The sequence below is a fragment of the Solea solea genome, chromosome 9, assembly GCF_958295425.1.
Source record: "Solea solea chromosome 9, fSolSol10.1, whole genome shotgun sequence".
NCBI lineage: Eukaryota > Metazoa > Chordata > Actinopteri > Pleuronectiformes > Soleidae > Solea > Solea solea.
The window spans coordinates 25,818,560-25,837,789 of record NC_081142.1 but is presented as its reverse complement, the minus strand read 5'-3'; the positions used below and the strand labels follow the sequence as shown (position 1 = coordinate 25,837,789).

The following is a 19,230-nucleotide window of genomic DNA, read 5'->3' as shown; positions in this document are numbered from 1 at the left end:
AGAGCCGGCTCCCATGGAGTGAGAGCAGGCTCCCTGTTTTTTTCCTTTCGCTGCTTACCTCAGTGCTCAGTCTGAGCTCTGAGGTAGGATCATACCATTATGTGAAAACAGAGAGGGGGGCGCTCCACTGCAAGTTAGACACTGTCTAGAGAGGGGGGCGCCCTCTCTAACTTGCAGTGGAGCCCCCTCTCTCTCTCTCTGTCTGTCTGTCTAATAGACTGTTTTGTAACAGAATAAATGCACAAAATTAGGCAATTATAAGGCTTCTCATAAAAACACTGAACATGAAAGGGTTTTCAATACACAAACCATTCATTTTTGCAAAGTTATGGTAAAATAAAGGCCTACAAAAAATCCTAAATTAAGAGCTGTTCAGGAGTCGAAAGAGCCGGCTCTCTCACAAGAGCCGAACATCTCATCACTACCCTGTACTAGGACTGAATCAGTCATATATCCTCAACACCACCAAGCCACAATCACCTCCTGTGATGAGCATCTAGGTTCCACCTCTTCTTCAATAGACAGTCTTCTAAAAAAGCTGGAAACATTGTTTCTCTGGACTTTCAGACGTCCGTCACTCACCTAACTCCTCGAAAATCCAACAGCAATTGAATCAGAAGCAAATGGACTTGATTTCTTGAAGGTGTTTCACGGCTCGTCTACGAAGCTTCTGCACATCTGAAGGTTTGGATTTGTACCTGGGGTGTTTTTCTTTCCTGGCTCCTGTAAAGTGTGACTCTAATTTCAACAGTGCTGTGTGTGGATGTTGGAGCTTTTAATTTCCTCGAGGGAACCTCCCAAAGGGATTAATAAAGTCGTCTGTCTGACTGAATTGTAATGTGGCCATCCCATGATCCAGATTTCAAACCAGGTATAAATGATCATGGCTTCACTCAATGGGATCAGAAAGGGCTCACTCCACATTATGTCCACTAGTCCAAAACCAGGAATTCACAGACTTCAGACTATATCTGATAAATACGATCCTGCCTTGCTCGGCAGGATCTCCAACTCCGGCAGTACTTTGACAAGGACATTAAAGGACTTATTCAACAAACTATATCAGGTATCACCAACATGTTTATCAAAGCTTAGAACACCAAACTGTCCGGAGGGATCATTGGCAAACTATATCGTCATATAGCTGAACAAAGAGGCCATTCAACAAACTATATCAAGGCGAAATAGGAAAAAGAATTGGGAACTGTAATTACACCTGAAGACTGGACAAAGTAATTAATTAATACACAAACCACCACTACAATTGTAGAGATATTTTTCATAACACTGAAGCAAAAGTCTAAACAGACGGGACAACAACCTCATGCTGTCCCACTCTTACATCCTTCTGGCAAGGAGTTCAAAATAGTACCAGTGAAGTCTTGCAGCATAATTTTAATTTCAACAGTTCATCATTCTACCTGGGCAACATGGACACAGAATGCCAATAAAAAAGCCATAAGAAGAAGATGGATCAACACAGAACCTCCCAGTTCATCAGTGGGACATTCACACAATGGAACTCCTGACCTTTGCCCTCAGATTACAGAGGGACAAAGGTCATGCCCTCTGGGAAAATGGAGCACCTATATCACAAGAAGGTGTGATAACCAGTCTTAAAGATTTATAGACCATATCACTGTAAAGTGTGTGACATGTGACTCACGTTGTTTCTTTAAATGTGTTCATATGTATGTGTGCAATTGTGTACGTTTGACTATCTTCTTGACTATTAACACGTGTGTTCAGGTGCACGGACATGCCTGTGTGCATACATGTCTCCTTTGGATCAGTAAGTACATCATATGGTTAGCATCAGAATTATCTTGGCTCATCACTCTGTATCCAAACCTACTTTTACTCATTATACTGTTGCTCCCCTTGTTTTGTACAAAAAACCCTGAAAAAAGAAAGAATTACAGTGACGTGAATATTAACGGTGAAAGCAGCAGCAGGGTTGGAATGATGGCAGCCACTGCGGGTTAGTCAAGTCGCGCCAAGCAAGTTCCTCGTCAACCCTGAGATGGAATTCCATGTTTATGAATCTCATGCTCCTGCTGTGGTTTATTACATTTACATGTAAACATTTGGCAAGAGAGGAAGAAGCTTCATGGAAGAAGTCTTGGAAAGAAATCCACGAGACAGAACAGTGGACTGACAGAGGGTGAGAGTGAGGTTGGTCCCTTTGTCTCTAAATGTCTGAACAGAACTTTAATGCCAGCTTTAAGAAACATTTAGAGTCACCAGAGAGTGCAAGAAGACAGCGTCCAGAAGTCGTCCCATTAAATGTGCTTTCCACGCGGCGACTCTCTGAGGTTCACGCTCATCGCGGTCGCTCTGTGTTTGTCCTTCACACCTTTGTTTGCGTGAGGAAATCTGCCCATGAGACGGAGCTGGAAAGAGCGGAGACGAGCCAGAGCCTCCTCCAGAGTGTCGGCCGGAACAAGGACACACAACCTGACGGACACACAACACGGTCACATTTGTGGACGGTGAAGATGAAGACGTGGACGTGGACGTGTCGCATACCTCAGATGATGTCTGCGAGGGTCTCCGTCGCATTGACAACCGGCTCCGACTAACACGCCCTCTTCCTGCTGCAACATCTGACAGAAGAGAACGTCGGCCTCCACCTGCAACACCTGACACACACACACAGACACACACGGGAATGTCTGTAGTGTCAGGTATTCACACCTCGTATGACAACATGTGATGGACTCGTGAGTTTATTTAGCGTAAAATACAAATATATGAAATACTTTTTACTCTCTCGCCCAAACTTTTATGTATGATAGTGTTCACGAAGATAAACGACGGATGTTTGTTTGAGTTAATGAATGGAAATGTGCTGGTGACTGTTGTTATGTAAGGAAACAAATGTTCACATTCTTATTCTGAGATTTGAGCTTTTGAGCCAAAAATGATATTATTCATTCATAAATTGACATGTATTTTAAAACTATTTTAAAGGTTCTGCAGAATATCGATGCCTGTGTCTTGTATTAAACTGAGTTCTAACGTGTTGAAACATCCTCTACCTTGGCCTGCTCTATAATCTCAGGTGGTAAATGCAGACTGGGATACAGGTAGATTCCGCCCATCGCAGGCTGACAACTCATCCCCGGTAGATCGTTCAGGACCTGCCACGCCCGCTGAGCATTCTCGGACAAAGTGGCTTTAGTGAGGAGAATTTCCTGCAATGAAACAAACAAACAAACAGACAGACGGACGGATGTTGGACGCAGTAACAGAACATGGAGACCTGGACCTTCTCTGCAGGGTCAGTGTGCTGCAGCACCTGTGTGTACGTGTCATAGGACGCCTCTCCAGGTTTAGGTGGACGGACCATAAGGTCCAGAGCGAGCTGTCCTGTGATCGGAGCGCTGATGTCAAAGGTCAACATGACGTCAAAGTAATGCATCACATCCGGGTCCAGGTTGATTGCCTCCATGTAACCTGCCCTCAGACCACACCTGCACACACATGTTCTCCATCAGAACGACACCGTGTATCTGAATGAGTTGGTTAATATCGTTGTAGTCAGAGGAGAGAAGAGAAATGTTTCCCGACACAGAACTCACTCTCCCATGCAGCCACTGGATAACGAGTGAAAGGAGACCAGCTGCACCGTCTCTGAGAGCTCCGGGTCCATCTCAAACAGGACCTTCTTATAGGAGATGAAGTGTGCGTGCGGCCCGTACACGCTGTCCTGGTACACCTGCAGTGCAGAGACAAAGGAAAAGAGTCGTGTCAGCTTAATGTGAGGATACATTTTCAATGATGGGTTCATAATCACCTCATCAGCCAACAGCACGAGTCCCTGATCTGCAGCGAACTCAATCACTTCTTCTATCGATGTTCTGTCCTGCACATGTCCTACAGAGACGACAGCCAGGATGTTTAACAATCACAATAATAATAATGATCAAATTCTTCTTGAAAACTATTTTATGGAATTTATTGTATTTTTTTTTCGATATAAAAACAGGGGAGTTGTGCAACATAGGGTTAAAATAAAAAATAAAAAATTAATATTTAGTGTGTATATTTCAGGCTGAAGTAGTTTTAAAAGATTGACTTTAAAGTGGAAGAAAATATTAATATATAATGTTTTTACAGCAGTTTTTGGGACAGTGACATTTTCTGCCGCTAAGAACAAAAGAGTAGGAACTCTTCTACCTGGTTCCTACTCAAAAGAGTAGGAACAGGGTGTGTTTGTTTTACCTGTGGGGTTTCCGGGGTTGCTAATGTAAATGGCTCGGGGCTCACAGTGACTTCTGGCCGCCGTCAGCGCTCGCCGCAGCTCGTCCACCTCCGTGGCCCAGCCTCGCTCCTCTGTCAGCTGATACGGCAGCAGCTTCACGCCGGCGGCGTCCAGCAGCAGAGGCAGTGTTGGCGAGCAGGGCGCAGGGGTCAACACGCCGGTGCGAGTCTGACCCTCACCGCGGGCCAGCAGCTTCACAAGCAGCTACACACAACCATTCAGTTAATAAATCATAATTCAACCTGCTCTTTTTTTAATTCAAATGTTAATAATCTATCAGTTATAATCGTGTTAATAGTTGATCTGCCGTTGAAGTGTTATTAAAAATAACTAAGAAAGAATGAAACACAAACAGTCAGGTGTTTAAACTTATGATACTGGATCGTTTGTGTTGCATCTGTTGCAGTTTACATTCTTCATATCACACTTTTCTCATAGCTTTATTGTGAAAATGTTAAATGCTCTGCTCTTTGACTCATGCTCTCTTCTTTATTTGTGTCTGAGCTTCTGCTTCAAAATGCAAAACACCTTCAGTCCTTCAGGCTGCCGTGAATACTCACAGTACATACACATACTTGTATGTGTATATATATATATATATATATATATATGTATATATATATATATATATATATATATGTATATATATATATATGTATATATATATATACACACACACGCACACAGTGTATATACACAAGGCTTATTCTAAAGCTAGGGAAACTGTTTTAATTTAAAGTATAAGTATATTTATCGGTGTTATTTAAAATCCTGTCGTTGACTGTTTTTATCTCACTGATCTAAGATGAATCAGTTATTTATCTCACTGATCTAAGATGAATCAGTTATTTATCTCATTGATCTAAGATGAATCAGTTATTATTTATCTCACTGATCTAAGATGAATCAGTTATTATTTATCTCACTGATCTAACGTGTGACAGTGAGTCAGAATGATGAGAATCCCTGACTGCAGCTTTAATCCCTCATCTCAAACTCAAATGACCTCCGTGGTCAGATTTATGATCTAAAATTAATGATTTTGTTGTCAAAGATTTTATTACGAAGCCAACGTGGACGAACATAATCGATTAAAATCACGTTAAATTATTTCAAAAAGAGCCATTGATTTATCAAACTGAAACTTTAACATAATCATTGTATCAGAATGGAATCATGAGACATAACTGATGAAATGATGGTCTAACATCAGCACAGTTGGAGCATTACGTCATAAGAAGGTACATGTGGTTTATAAATGACAATAATAAAGTATCATGTTACCATTAATGCGCCTTGAGAACCAACGCAAATGAAGATGTCTTTGCTGTATGAAGGAACCCCAGCGTCTCGTGTGGTGATGAAATCTGTGATGCTTTGTCTGACGTGAGTTATTCCAGCTGAAGGACTATAGGAACCTGCACGACAGTCAGTCATATGCTGTTTTTATATACCTTACATTCTGATTGATTTCCTTCTTTCTTTCTTTCAACATTTCTCACCCACACTTCCTCCATCACAGGCGTCCAGGAGACACTGAGCTCTGAGTCTGACGTCCTGAGGGAGACTGTGGTCTGTGAGCAGCTGTGGACACAGACACGCTGCCAACACCTGAGGACACACAGGAAACACACACGCGACCAGTAAAGGAAACTCACTCATGTCAGTGTCTGCAAAAGCACAAGTAAACTAAAACCATCGTCTTATTATAAAAACCTGAATATACACAAACTTATGAAGTTATATATATTTATTTAAATGTTCTCATTTTGAATGTGATCTTTAAAACGTCCCCAGATCTTATTCTAAATTCTTATTCTAATTCTAAAATCTATCTAAATGAATGAATGAATTTAATTTCATTTAATCATTAAAGCAAACGTAAAAAACTAACCTGTCGAACAAAAGAGAGTGAGTTCATTCCTGCTGACTTCACATCAATCACCTCTGTGAAGGATTTCTGCGCCCCCTGCAGGACAACACGTGTTAATGCAGGATGACTGAACACACACACACACACACAGCAGATGTGGTCACAGTGGCTCAACCTGTGGTTCCACCAGAGACAGTGAGAGAAATCTGGAGGTTTGATCGTTCTTTGGTCTTCAGTCTCAGGCACTGTGAGATGTGCGTGTACATGACAGACGTTTACTTTATTTCAAAGACCTTTTTTGATTCCATGCACGAGATGACAAACTAAAATAGTTAGAGCTCATACTGTGCACTGTGAGGTGCAGTGTGAGGTGCACTGTGAGGTGCACTGTGAGGTGCAGTGTGAGCTGTAGTGTGAGGTGCACTGTGAGGTGCACTGTGAGGTGCAGTGTGAGGTGCAGTGTGTGAGGTGCAGTGTGAGGTGCACTATGAGGTGCACTGTGAGGTGCAGTGTGAGGTGCAGTGTGAGGTGCAGTGTGAGGTGCACTCTGAGGTGCAGTGTGAGGTGCAGTGTGAGCTGCAGTGTGAGGTGCACTGTGAGGTGCACTGTGAGGTGCACTGTGTGAGGTGCAGTGTGAGGTGTAGTGTGAGGTGTAGTGTGAGGTGCAGTGTGAGGTGCAGTGTGTGAGGTGCAGTGTGAGGTGCAGTGTGAGGTGCACTGTGTGAGGTGCAGTGTGAGGTGCAGTGTGAGGTGCACTGTGTGAGGTGCAGTGTGAGGTGCAGTGTGAGGTGCACTGTGAGGTGCAGTGTGAGGTGCAGTGTGAGGTGCACTGTGAGGTGCAGTGTGAGGTGCACTCTGAGGTGCAGTGTGAGGTGCAGTGTGAGGTGCAGTGTGAGGTGCACTCTGAGGTGCAGTGTGAGGTGCACTGTGTGAGGTGCAGTGTGAGGTGCAGTGTGAGGTGCACTCTGAGGTGCAGTGTGAGGTGCAGTGTGAGGTGCACTCTGAGGTGCACTGTGAGGTGCAGTGTGAGGTGCACGGTGAGGTGCACTGTGAGGTGCACTGTGAGGTGCACAGAGGACAGGTGTGACCAAAATCATCTTATTGCTGTTTCTTTTATGATATTTTAAAGCACCTTTTGAACGTCTCCCCAGCTCAACTTCTGTTCTTTTCAACTGAGTTTGTAATCGAATAAGTATTTTGTCTTCATTCAAAAAGGATACAAGAGAAAATGCCCTTCTTTTTCTTCATTCATATTCATATTTCTAAGCGTTTTGCTCGTTATGTTGAGATTCTAAGGCGACATGCAGCTGTTGCATCTACATCAAGGAGTAAAAGGACAGTTTTTCCCTCTAGAATGAATTGTGTCTGTTTTATGTGCATGAACTCATCATGGTCAGACCACAGCTGTTTCTCCAGACTAATATAAAAGTGAGGTGAGAGTCACTCCCCTGTGTTATCACCTGTGTGATGTGTTCAGCCGGACTCTGCAGAGCGCAGTCAGCCGACACTCGGACGGGACTCGCGTCGTCCAGGGAACTCATCGCTGCTCTTTCTGAAGTGACAGCAAACAGCAAAAGCTTATCCTTACATGTAAAATATAAAATAAATAAAAGAGCAGGTGTGTGAATGTTTGACCAATGATCCCCCCCCCCCCCCCCCCCGTGTAATAAGTCATTAAGTAATCTCTTCTGTTTACTCTGTGATGCATTTAAACCAAAACAAAACAAACTCTGACCTCTGAGGTGAACGGTGTACGTGTCCAACCTTCACTGATGTTCTGCTGCTTCAATGTGAGGATGTTAAAAGAAGCTTATGTTGTTATTATTGAGAGAAATAAACACTGTTGAAATCAGAAATCTCATTTATTCAGACAATCACACGAAGAATCTGCCTCTTTTTCTGCCTGTGACAATGTTTTTACTTTTTTTGTGATCAATTTTTTATAAAAAACACAATGTTTTTACTTTAATGTGAAATAAATGTCGCACTGCAGTGAAATTCTTATTGGATTTCAGACCTTTTTAATTGTTGAACCAAAACTCAGTAAGTACATGTTCAAAACAAATGAACAAGGAAACACATCCTAAACGAATAAAAAGCAGAGAAACATGAATGTTTTGTCCTCCTGTTCTACCTCTTTCATTTTATTGATCCTATTCTTCTTTTTTACTACATTTGATTTAAAAATATCTGCTTTTTATTGGATTTTTTCTGCCACACATTGTTAAAAAACAGTGATGCACTGGTCATACTTGTTTTTATTCATGTAATGATGCAATTCTTCTTTTCTTATGTGTTTTATTATTTTAAATTGTGCACTTTGAGCTGCATTATATAAAAGAAAGGTGTTTAATCAAATGATATAATACGTGTGACGATGATGATGATGATGACGATGACATAATTTGTGCAGATCTGTGAGAAAACTAAGAGGTTTTCTTCCTGTGATTTGTAAATTGCAGTGGAAAAAGTGACACGAGTGGATGTAAGACGCAACATCACAAACTGGTCCTTTCAGAATAATACGGAATATTCCACTGACCTCTCTGATGTGATGACTGGAGCTGCTCTGCTCTGATAATGAATGATGAGGATGATGAAGAGGATGATGATGTTTGCAGACGACAGAGCTGCACTCAGCTGTGAGTCTGTGCCCACAGTCAAGTCAGCCGCTGTGCTTGGCTGACAGAAATGTGGGCGTATGCCAGTGTTCATTCAGGTTACCATGGTTTCAGCTGCTGTTTTCCTTCTGCTGCACCCAGGGAACGTTTCGGATCCTCACACTGTTCCGGGGGAACAATCGGACGACGTGTCTGTCTTCTTAGGACATTTCAAATGTCTCCTGAAATCCAAGGTCAGAGTTCAGCTGCTCCACAAACACTTATTAAACTTGTGAAACATCTGCAAGTATGAGCAGCAAATGTGTCAAAATGAAAGAACGGGTGCAAATTTGTACATTTACTGCAATTAAATCCTGAAAATGTAAAACAAAAACTGGAAACTGTGTAGGTTACAAAAGGGAAAAAAAAACATTAGTTTAATCTTTACATAATTCTTTATATATTAACTTTACTAAGTGTAATATTTCCATCTCATGTAAAGTGCAGTGGAAACAAAATGGCAACAGTAGTTGAGTAAATACACTTTGTACCAACTCAAACCAGTTCATGTGGGTCAGAGAGTCCTGTTGCTGCACCAGCAGCGGTCAGAACAAGGTCACCAAAGGTCACGCTCTGTCGTCACGGTGACGTCTGATGTGAACCTTTAACGCTGACTCTGCAGGATTTCATGCTCCGCTGCCTCAGGATTGGAGGACGAACGAGCGCGTGATCGAGAGCACGAGAACACAGCGTCACATTTACGCCACTGTATTTACATTCAACTGTTTACACACAACACATATCAGAAGTAAAGCATATGCAAATATGCAAAAGTGAAACAAGTGAGACAAACGTGCCGAGGCACCAGAGTCCAGGCACTGTTTACCAGTTAGCTGCGTTAGCCGTTAGCTGCGTTAGCTCTTTTAGCGCCGTTAGCGCGCCTACAGTCAAACTGGAGCAGTCTGTTTATAAAACAAAAGGAGCAGCGCTACAAATAACCAGCGGACCCGTGTACTACATATGTGGTATGTGTGCCTCGGTTTTTAAAGTTTAGCGTTACTTTAGAGACTCATTCTAACAAATCGGGAGTCACGTAAACATGACATCACGCGCGTCTTTTCCCGGTCAGTCCTCATGGAAATGCGTCATGAGTTAACGCTGGTAATGTGCCCAGCACAAGTTTTTAATCTTATACAAACTACAAATGCATTCCACAAGTTTGATGATGTAAAATATAAAGTCTGAGACAGTAACATAGATCACCTGAGGTCACCTGACTGATGCAGCATGCAGGTACCCTTCATCATCCTCCTTCTCAATGTAGGTCCCGTCTAAAAAATAAAAACCATGACTGTAACATTCCAAAATGATCCCAGCTTATATGTTGATCATGAAAAAAAACAAATGCGAGTGTGTGCATGTCCAACACACACACACACACATCAAAGTAGCAAAGATACAGCAGGTTCCTACCTCAGTTATGGCTTTAGCCACCTCTAACTCCAAATGTGTGTCGGGGAGTCCCATCAAACCTCAGCCTATTTCAGCTGAAAATCTGAAAAATCCTCTCTCGCCCCCACTTTCATGTGATATGCAGGCAGAGATGTCTGCAGATGGCAGGCCTTGTTTCGCCATGTCTAAGATCATGTCAGAGTAACGTTCCAAAGACATTTTAGCCTGGGCAAGGCGAACCACAGCTTTAACCACAGGTCACTTTGGGCGTTCTTCCGGTCGGACAATATAAAAAAACAGGCATTTTTCCGTTTCTGTCTTCTAATGACTTTAATTTTGTAATTTTGTTATGTCTTTGTACACATGTAAACACACGTTTGTGTCTTTGTACACATGTATACACACATGTTTGCGTCTTTGTACACATGTAAACACACGTTTGTGTCTTTGTACACATGTAAACACACATGTTTGTGTCTTTGTACACATGTAAACACACGTTTGTGTCTTTGTACACATGTAAACACACGTTTGTGTCTTTGTACACATGTAAACACACATGTTTGTGTCTTTGTACACATGTAAACAGACATTTGTGTCTTTGTACACATGTAAACACACGTTTGTGTCTTTGTACACATGTAAACACACATGTTTGTGTCTTTGTACACATGTAAACAGACATTTGTGTCTTTGTACACATGTAAACACACGTTTGTGTCTTTGTACACATGTAAACAGACATTTGTGTCTTTGTACACATGTAAACACACATGTTTGTGTCTTTGTACACATGTAAACACACGTTTGTGTCTTTGTACACATGTAAACACACATGTTTGTGTCTTTCTACACATGTAAACAGACATTTGTGTCTTTGTAACCATGTAAACACACGTTTGTGTCTTTGTACACATGTGTTTACATGTGTACAAAGACACAAACATGTAATCACACACATTTGTGTCTTTGTACACATGTAAACACACATTTGTGTCTTTGTACACATGTAAACAGACATTTGTGTCTTTGTACACATGTAAACACACGTTTGTGTCTTTGTACACATGTGTACAAAGACACAAACATGTAAACACACATTTGTGTCTTTGAACACATGTAAACAGTTTCATAACAACAACAGCTCACACTTCTATTAAATCTCTGACAGAGGTCAAAGGTGAGGAGTAAAAACAGGGTCATTCACTTGTCTCATAGTTGTCCACATTGTGGCTGCAGTGCAGGCTGCAGCCTGTAGGAGGCGCTAACAGCAGAGCGTGCTGATATGATCTGACAGCTGTGATGATGATGATGACAGAAGCAGCAGAGGAGGAGACGATGAAGCTGACAGCAGGAATGTGTCCTACAGGCCAGCACATGTCTCCCTCACGTCATGTCAGAGGACATGAAGACAGGAACAGCAGTTACAGCAGCAACAGAGAGACGCTGAGAGCTGTGCTGAGGACATGAGAGGATACAGAGGCATCAAGTACACGCTCTTCATCTGCTGCTACGTCCTCTGGGTGAGTCTCTGTCCAAACTGTCCCTCCATCAGCCGCTCAGGTTCATCGTAGACTTTAACCTGGTCACAGAAGAACAATCACGTCAAAGTTTATAATCTGTTTAACCTGATTTTTACAAGTCTTAACACATCCACTTGTGTGTGTGTGTGTAGGTCGTCAGCTTCATCCTCATTGCTGTAGGAATCTACGCTAAAATGGCCAAAGAGAAAGGTGAGTGACCTCATTTACACTCCAAAAAACCTGAACTAGCCCTTTAATATCAACTGTGTGTAGATGTGGTGGACACACTTACCTTTGACCCCGCTCTGCTGCTGATCGCCGTCGGCTCTGCGATGTTCCTCATCACGCTCCTCGGATGTTTCGGAGCTCTGCGTAACACCACCTGTCTGCTGAAGATGGTATGACACGTTACTGCCGCTGTGTTGTAAATACTGGACGTGTGTTTTCATTCACCGTGTCCTCCTGCAGTTCCTCGGGATCCTGGTGCTGATCCTGCTGCTGCAGATCGCAGCTGGAGTGGTTGCATACGTCTTCACCGACATGGTAACGTCTCACAGCTCTGAGGAGACAGGAAGTGTCAATTAGTCGTCAAATTAGTGACAAAGTTCAAAGATACAAGAGTTAGCATCAAAATGTATATAAAGAACCAGAACCATGAGACAGTCCAGGTCTAAGACCTCGGGTCATGGACATGAACTCACTCAGACTGTTGTTCAGGTGATGGAGAGGACGGAGCGGCTGGTGATGAAGGCCATTGTTCAGTACAGAGAAGACCGGGACCTGGAGAACGCCATTGACTTCATCCAGAAGAAGGTGTTGGACTTTGTCTTTTCTTCATCCGGTCTTTGTGTCCTTAGTGAAAAGGTTCTGACAGGTTTCTTGTCTCTGTAGTTTCAGTGCTGTGGCGTCCAGACCTACAAAGACTGGTCTCATAACGTCTACTTTGACTGTTCAGAGGACAATCCCAGCCTGGAGATGTGCGGCGTCCCCTTCTCCTGCTGCGTCCAACTGCAGAACCAGGTCAGAGCATCGGAGCGCTGTCAGCTCTCAAAGTGACGTTAAAGAGAAGGAAAGGCGGAGCTAATGTGCTAACAGTTATATGTGTGTTTATGTTTCCTGCTGCAGACAGTGTTAAACACCATGTGTGGTTATGGGATGCAGCAGCAGGACGAGAGTTCGGCCGCTCTCGACGTCTTCACCGTTGGCTGTTTGGAGAAAATCGTGTCCTGGGCCAAAAATAACCTGCTGCTGGTGGCAGGACTGACCGCAGGTCTGCTGCTGCTGGAGGTAACAGAGAGAGAGAGAGCGCCCCCGTCAGGCTGCCATATCTATGTCTTTGTCTCCGTGTGAGACAGACGTGAAAAACCACTCACTCTCCCTCACCAAAGTCACTGATTTTACCTGGTACCTGGTTTACATATCTCGTTGTCTCTGGTTGCAGGACGTTTACCTGGTCTCGTTTGTCTCTGGTTGTGTCTTGTTGTCTCTGGTTGCAGGACATTTACCTGGTCTCATTGGTCTCTTATTGTCTCTTGTTGTCTCTGGTTGTCTCTGGTTGCAGGACATTTACCTGGTCTCGTTTGTCTCTTATTGTCTCTTTTTGTCTCTTGTTGTCTCTGGTTGCAGGATGTTTACCTGGTCTCGTTGGTCTCTTATTGCTTATTGTCTCTGGTTGTCTCTCGTTGTCTCTGGTTGCAGGACGTTTACCTGGTCTCATTTGTCTCTTGTTGTCTCCAGTTGCAGGACATTTACCTGGTCTTGTTTGTCTCTTATTGTCTCTGGTTGTTTCTTTTTGTCTCAGGTTGTCTCTAGTTGTCTCTGGTTGCAGGACGTTTACCTGATCTCGTTTGTCTCTTATTGTCTCTTGTTGTCTCAGGTTGTCTCTAGTTGTCTCTGGTTGCAGGACATTTACCTGGTCTCGTTTGTCTCTTATTGTCTCTGGTTGTCTCTTGCTGGGGTGGAGTGGCTCAGTGGTTAAGACCCTACCCTGTGTGCGAAAGACATCATGGTCGCAAGTTCGATCCCACCCCTGGCTGATTGTACTCAATTCCATTGTAAGTCGCTTTGGATAAAAGCGTCTGCTAAATGACATGTAAGTAAGTTGTTGTCTCTGGTTGCAGGACGTTTACCTGGTCTTGTTGTCTCTGGCTGTCTCTAGTTGTCTCTTGTTGTCTCTGGTTGCAGGACGTTTACCTGGTCTCGTTTGTCTCTTGTTGTCTCCGGTTGTAGGACATTTACCTGGTCTTGTTGTCTCTGGTTGTCTCCGGTTGCAGGACATTTGCCTGGTCTTGTTGTCTCTGGTTGTCTCTGGCTGTCTCTGGTTGTCTCTGGTTGTCTCTTGATGTCTCTGGTTGTCTCTGGCTGTCTCTGGTTATCTCTGGTTGTCTCTGGCTGTCTCTGGCTGTCTCTGGTTGTCTCTTGTTGTCTCTGGCTGTCTCTGGTTGTCTCTTGTTGTCTCTGGCTGTCTCTGGTTGTCTCTTGTTGTCTCTGGTTGTCTCTGGTTGTCTCTGGCTGTCTCTTGTTGTCTCTGGTTGTCTCTGGCTGTCTCTGGCTGTCTCAGGTTGTCTCTGGCTGTCTCTGGCTGTCTCTGGTTGTCTCTGGTTGTCTCTGGCTGTTTCTGGTTGTCTCAGGTTGTCTCTGGCTGTCTCTGGTTGTCTCTGGTTGTCTCAGGTTGTCTCTGGCTGTCTCTGGCTGTCTCTGGTTGTCTCTGGTTGTGTCTTGTTGTCTCTGGTTGTCTCTGGCTGTCTCTGGTTGTCTCTGGTTGTCTCTGGTTGTCTCTGGTTGCAGGTAAATAGCTATATAAGGCATGGGGTGGTACAGAGATAACAATAATTAATAGGACTAGTATTTAGTATAAGAGAAGAATTAAAGTTCGCTCACTGGAGAAATGAGTGTTTAGACGCTGAAACCTAAGTAGTACTAAGTCGTCCTGCAACCAGAGACAAATAAGACTCATGAACAACAAGTACGTTTTATAGATCAAATTAAACAGCGGTCAATGTAGGTGGTCTCTTTAAATATAAGTAATCACTGAGTTGTATCATCAAATGGCCCCAAAAGAAAAACAATTCACAGCTGAAACCTTTTTAAACCATTTAAATGTTTGTTTGTTTTTCCAGTTTTTACCCTCGCTAAAGCTCATTTTTAATCTGTTTTATATCTGGTTTTAAACTAGTTCAAATCTTGTTTCAATCTTGTTTTCATTCACTCTATTTTACTTTAAAAGCTGAGTTTATCTGGTAAACTAGGATTATAACCAACTATAGTATACACTGTGGTTCTTAAATATTCTTTTAAGAAGTTGAAACACCGTTTACATTCAAACAATAAAATACCTTTACACCTCTTCAATTGAAATGACTCTTATAAAAACTATTCATAATATCAAATGAACAGGTCAATAACAGTTTTCTTCTCTTAACCACGACTGCACACTTTTCTTTTCAGTCCAGTGAGAAAAATAAATTCAAAGAAAATCCTTAATATGGGTTCTTTAACACTGGCGATCACAGTTTAACACAAACCATGTGAAAATACTGAAATATGAAGTGGCTTATGAATTAGCTATGAATTGCTCCAATTCTCCTTCAAACTTTACCGCAGTGTGTGTAGGAAAACACACACACGAGCGGATTATAAAGCTTCCATGAATAATACAAATAAAATAACACCACAATAAACATTAACGTGTTAGCTGTTAATAAAGGTCGATTCAACCAAATCATTCACAAAAATAACTCAGCAGAAAGTTCAATGTTCGGCAAAATCTCCTCGAAGTCACGACTCACAAACTGCAGGTGTCAACAGATATCAGAGGTGGGTAGAGTAGAAGTAAAAGTACTGTTACGTTAACAAAATAATTACTCAAGTAGAAGTGAAAGTACTCGTGAAAATAATTACTCGAGTAAGAGTAAAAAAGTATGCAGTGAAAAGGCTACTCAATAGTACAAGTACTGAGTTTCTCCGGATTTATTTTTGAAATATTCAGAGCAACACAAACGGTACAAAATAGACACAATATAATATGAAACAGCAATATTCAAATTAAGATATGTTAAATAATAATATTTGAAATAAAACAATAAATACAGTAAATAACCTTTGAACTAAAGCAATAATATATTAATTATTTGGGACAAGTTCGGATTATCCAATTCAGATACATCAGCACGGTAAAAGTACTGGTTAGCCGCTCAGCTGACAGCTGAAACCCGGTGTCCGGAGTGTACAACAGAAACCCGGAGACAGGAGACCAAAACCTGGAGACGGGAGACCAAAACCCGGAGACAGGAGACCAAAACCTGGAGACGGGAGACCAGAAACTGGAGACCAGAGTCTCGGTGTCTGACACAGTAAACAGAGAGCCGCTGGTATGTTTTAAGTCCACTTGGAGCTGAAATCTGCACTTGTCATGTGACTCAACTGCCTGCATTTGATTGGCAAGATCTTGTCAGCCAAAACTAACAGGTAGAGAAATAGATCGCGCATTTAATAAAAGAAAGATATTAAAAAATAAAGTGAGACTGTCACTTAGCCAAATGGAACGGTGTAAAAGTATCGTTCTTTCTTCAAACATATACTCAAGTAAAAGTAAAAGTATGTTGCAGTAAAACTACTCCTAAAATTACAATTCATCCAAAAAGTTACTCAAGTATATGCAACAGAGTAAATGTAGCGCGTTACTACCCACCTCTGACAGAAATAAAAGAACCATTATTTTAGCATCGAGCTAACCCTCACAACTATCATAGTTGTGAGTGTATTTAACCATCGCGAGCTAACATGTTAGCCAAAAAGAGAGAAAGCGAAAGGCAACGTAACTTATGTCTCCTTTGAAATAACACGGTGCATTACAGCTAAATCCTCGTCGGTTCACCACCAGCACAAATACCTCCAAGAGGAAACTTATATCCGTGCAGAAAAAAGTACGAGAAAAGTTTTTTTTAGCAGAATCCAGAGCGCAATCTCGCCGATAATCCTTCTCGCGCCTGTCTGCTAGCTCTTTTCAGATCAAGTTCTGATTGGCCGGTTTATCATCGCGATGTCATGCGCGCGTCACATGAACGAGGGCTTGTTCACGCTGATGTCACCTGGAAGTCTGCAGAATGGAAAACATCAACACTCACACTCATAATGAACAATATCAATGTTGTTTCTTCTCTTTTATTGACTTTATTTTAATGTCTAATAAACTACAGTTAACCCTGAGTTTCTTCTTTTATTTTCCCTTCATGGTTAAGGACTAGTAACCTGGGTTACACAGGACGTTAACCTGGTCTTGTTGTCTCTGGTTGTCTCTGGTTGTCTCTTGATGTCTCTGGTTATCTCTGGTTGTCTCTTGATATCTCTGGTTGTCTCTGGTTGTCTTTTGATGTCTCTGGTTGTCTCTTGATGTCTCTGGTTGTCTCTGGTTGTCTCGTGATGTCTCTTGATGTCTCTGGTTGTCTCTTGATGTCTCTGGTTGTCTCTGGTTGTCTCTTGATGTCTCTTGATGTCTCTGGTTGTCTCTTGATGTCTCTGGTTGTCTCTGGTTGTCTCTTGATGTCTCTGGATGTCTCTGGTTGCAGGACGTTTACCTGGTCTTGTTGTCTCTGGTTGTCTCTGGTTGTCTCTTGATGTCTCTGCTTGTCTCTTGATGTCTGGTTGTCTCTTGATGTCTCTGGTTATCTCTGGTTGTCTCTTGATGTCTCTGGTTGTCTCTTGATGTCTCTTGATGTCTCTGGTTGTCTCTGGTTATCTCTGGTTGTCTCTTGATGTCTCTGGTTGTCTCTGGTTGTCTCTTGATGTCTCTGGTTGTCTCTTGATGTCTCTGGTTGTCTCTGGTTGTCTCTTGATGTCTCTGGTTGTCTCTTGATGTCTCTGGTTGTCTCTGGTTGTCTCTTGATGTCTCTGGTTGTCTCTTGATGTCTCTGGTTGTCTCTGGTTGTCTCTGGTTGTCTCTTGATGTCTCTGGTTGTCTCTGGTTGCAGGTGTGTATGATCGCTCTTGCTGCTGCTCAGATTTCCTGGATAAAGAAAGTCAGAGGACGAGAGAAGGACAACGCAGACAGACCGCAGTGGGACAGGAAGGACAGTCTCTGGTATCCTGCGTTTGCAAACTTTGACGAGGACGAGTTAAACGTTATGAGGACACATGATGTGACGAACAGTGGGACATGAAAACGACCTCATCATGACTGAAGGTCACTGAAAGACCTTTTTAAATATTTAGCATGTTTTATTTTAGAAAAACAATAATAATAGTAATGACACTTACAACAATAAAGATTCATAGAATAATCCCTCACGCTGTCACCGATGAACTTCATATTATGATACACGTTTGTAAACCACTCACTCTCCCACACCAAAGTCCAAAGAGAAAACCAGTGATTTTAACATCACACACACAGGAGTTGTTGATCCACTGCTGCCTCCATCACTAAGTTCAAATGTCTTATTTTGTCACTTCACTGTTTGAAATCCAACGATTGACCACAGTGACACACAGTGACCACACGAGGCAGCAGAGGACCAGCAGCTCCTGTGTCCCTGCAGCTAAAATCACTGATTTTCTCTATGAGGTTTGGTGTGAGAGAGTGAGCAGCAACGACTGAATTGAAATACTTATAAATGACTGTTTTCAGTCAACAGTTTATTTTTACCCTGCGCTCATTAATCCAGTAACATGAGCGTGAGGCTGCACGAGACTCAATCCCTGCGACGACACGCAGCCACAGGTGCCTGAGCTGATAATCCTCCAGATTAAAGTCACAATGAAGACACGAGGACTGAGGGACGACAGTGAGGGTCTGCTGTCTTCACTGAAGACACTGACAGGACTGTCCACCAGGGGTCAGAAACATGTCTCTGAACCATGTGGAAAAATCTCAGAGCACACACACACACACACACACACACACACACTGACAGACCCACACACACACACACACACACACGCACACACACAGACACACACACTTGTGTTAAAGACAGAATTCAGTTTATTGTTTAGTTTTAAATGAAACACAAAGATGTTTGATATAATTTGCTATGATTTAAAAAACAACAGTGATGTCATGGATTAACTCAGATTAAGGCTCTGATCATTTATCAGTGAAACATAAATTAAAGGAGCACTTCATCAAAAACAACATTTGAAAGTTTTCAATCATGTGACGTTAAATGTTTTTTTTAAATGAACATAAATGGATGATGATGTCACCGTTAATCTCTATAATGAAACTATTAATCTGCAGCTTTGATAAAAATATGTAAACATATATGTAAAAGTTGAGGTAGAGGCTGAATATGTTTATATGTTTATATTATATGTTATGTAAAAATGATTCAAGGTCAGTCATTGTTTGAAATGTGAAGGAGAATCTAAACGTCAGCAATCATCTCATCATGTTTCTGATAAAAGTGCCATCATCTTCATCATCTTCATCATCTCTATCATCTCCATCATCTTCATCATCTCCATCATCTTCATCATCTCCATCATCTTCATCACCTTCATCATCTACATCACCTT

The 19,230-nt window shown here is 42.2% G+C and overlaps 2 protein-coding genes across 8 annotated transcripts; one reads left to right on the top strand and one right to left on the bottom strand.

Annotated features, from left to right (window-relative positions):
- Nucleotides 1-2,184: 2,184 nt before the first annotated feature.
- On the bottom strand, nt 2,185-10,045 carry LOC131466092 (alanine aminotransferase 2-like). Of its 5 annotated transcripts, none has more exons than XM_058639183.1 (12): nt 10,004-10,045; nt 8,683-8,982; nt 7,601-7,692; nt 6,162-6,236; nt 5,770-5,878; nt 5,552-5,685; nt 4,228-4,471; nt 3,585-3,879; nt 3,302-3,476; nt 3,042-3,197; nt 2,530-2,642; nt 2,185-2,457 (listed from the first exon to the last, which is right to left on the bottom strand). In XM_058639183.1, the coding sequence occupies exons 3-12, from the start codon at nt 7,679-7,681 to the stop codon at nt 2,283-2,285; spliced, it is 1,557 nt and encodes a 518-aa protein (XP_058495166.1). In that variant the 5' UTR covers nt 7,682-7,692; nt 8,683-8,982; nt 10,004-10,045; the 3' UTR covers nt 2,185-2,282. The 5 variants fall into 5 exon arrangements, with proteins under 5 accessions (XP_058495166.1, XP_058495168.1, XP_058495165.1 ...); XM_058639185.1 differs by lacking the exon at nt 10,004-10,045 and having other exon boundaries at nt 3,585-3,721; nt 3,800-3,879; nt 8,683-9,010; XM_058639182.1 differs by lacking the exon at nt 10,004-10,045 and having other exon boundaries at nt 8,683-9,011.
- zgc:113223 (uncharacterized protein LOC541424 homolog) lies at nt 9,447-18,969 on the top strand. 3 transcript variants are annotated; one of them, XM_058639189.1, is made up of 9 exons: nt 9,447-9,765; nt 11,562-11,715; nt 11,868-11,925; nt 11,989-12,113; nt 12,184-12,258; nt 12,433-12,528; nt 12,607-12,735; nt 12,841-13,002; nt 17,685-18,969. In XM_058639189.1, exons 2-9 carry the CDS (start codon nt 11,659-11,661, stop codon nt 17,871-17,873), a joined length of 891 nt encoding a protein of 296 aa, XP_058495172.1. In that variant the 5' UTR covers nt 9,447-9,765; nt 11,562-11,658; the 3' UTR covers nt 17,874-18,969. The 3 variants fall into 3 exon arrangements, with proteins under 3 accessions (XP_058495172.1, XP_058495170.1, XP_058495171.1); XM_058639187.1 differs by having other exon boundaries at nt 11,411-11,715; XM_058639188.1 differs by having other exon boundaries at nt 9,447-10,060.
- Nucleotides 18,970-19,230: the final 261 nt, after the last annotated feature.

Coding starts and splice junctions, on each gene's coding strand:
- LOC131466092 (XM_058639183.1), bottom strand. CDS start 7,681: ATGAGTTCCCTGGACGACGCGAGTCCCGTCCGAGTGTCGGCTGACTGC. Junction 6,237..7,600: donor CGGCTGAACACATCACACAG/GTGATAACACAG, acceptor GTTGTCCTGCAG/GGGGCGCAGAAATCCTTCAC. Junction 3,477..3,584: donor TCCAGTGGCTGCATGGGAGA/GTGAGTTCTGTG, acceptor ATGTGTGTGCAG/GTGTGGTCTGAGGGCAGGTT.
- zgc:113223 (XM_058639189.1), top strand. CDS start 11,659: ATGAGAGGATACAGAGGCATCAAGTACACGCTCTTCATCTGCTGCTAC. Junction 11,926..11,988: donor TAAAATGGCCAAAGAGAAAG/GTGAGTGACCTC, acceptor AACTGTGTGTAG/ATGTGGTGGACACACTTACC. Junction 13,003..17,684: donor CAGGTCTGCTGCTGCTGGAG/GTAACAGAGAGA, acceptor CTCTGGTTGCAG/GTGTGTATGATCGCTCTTGC.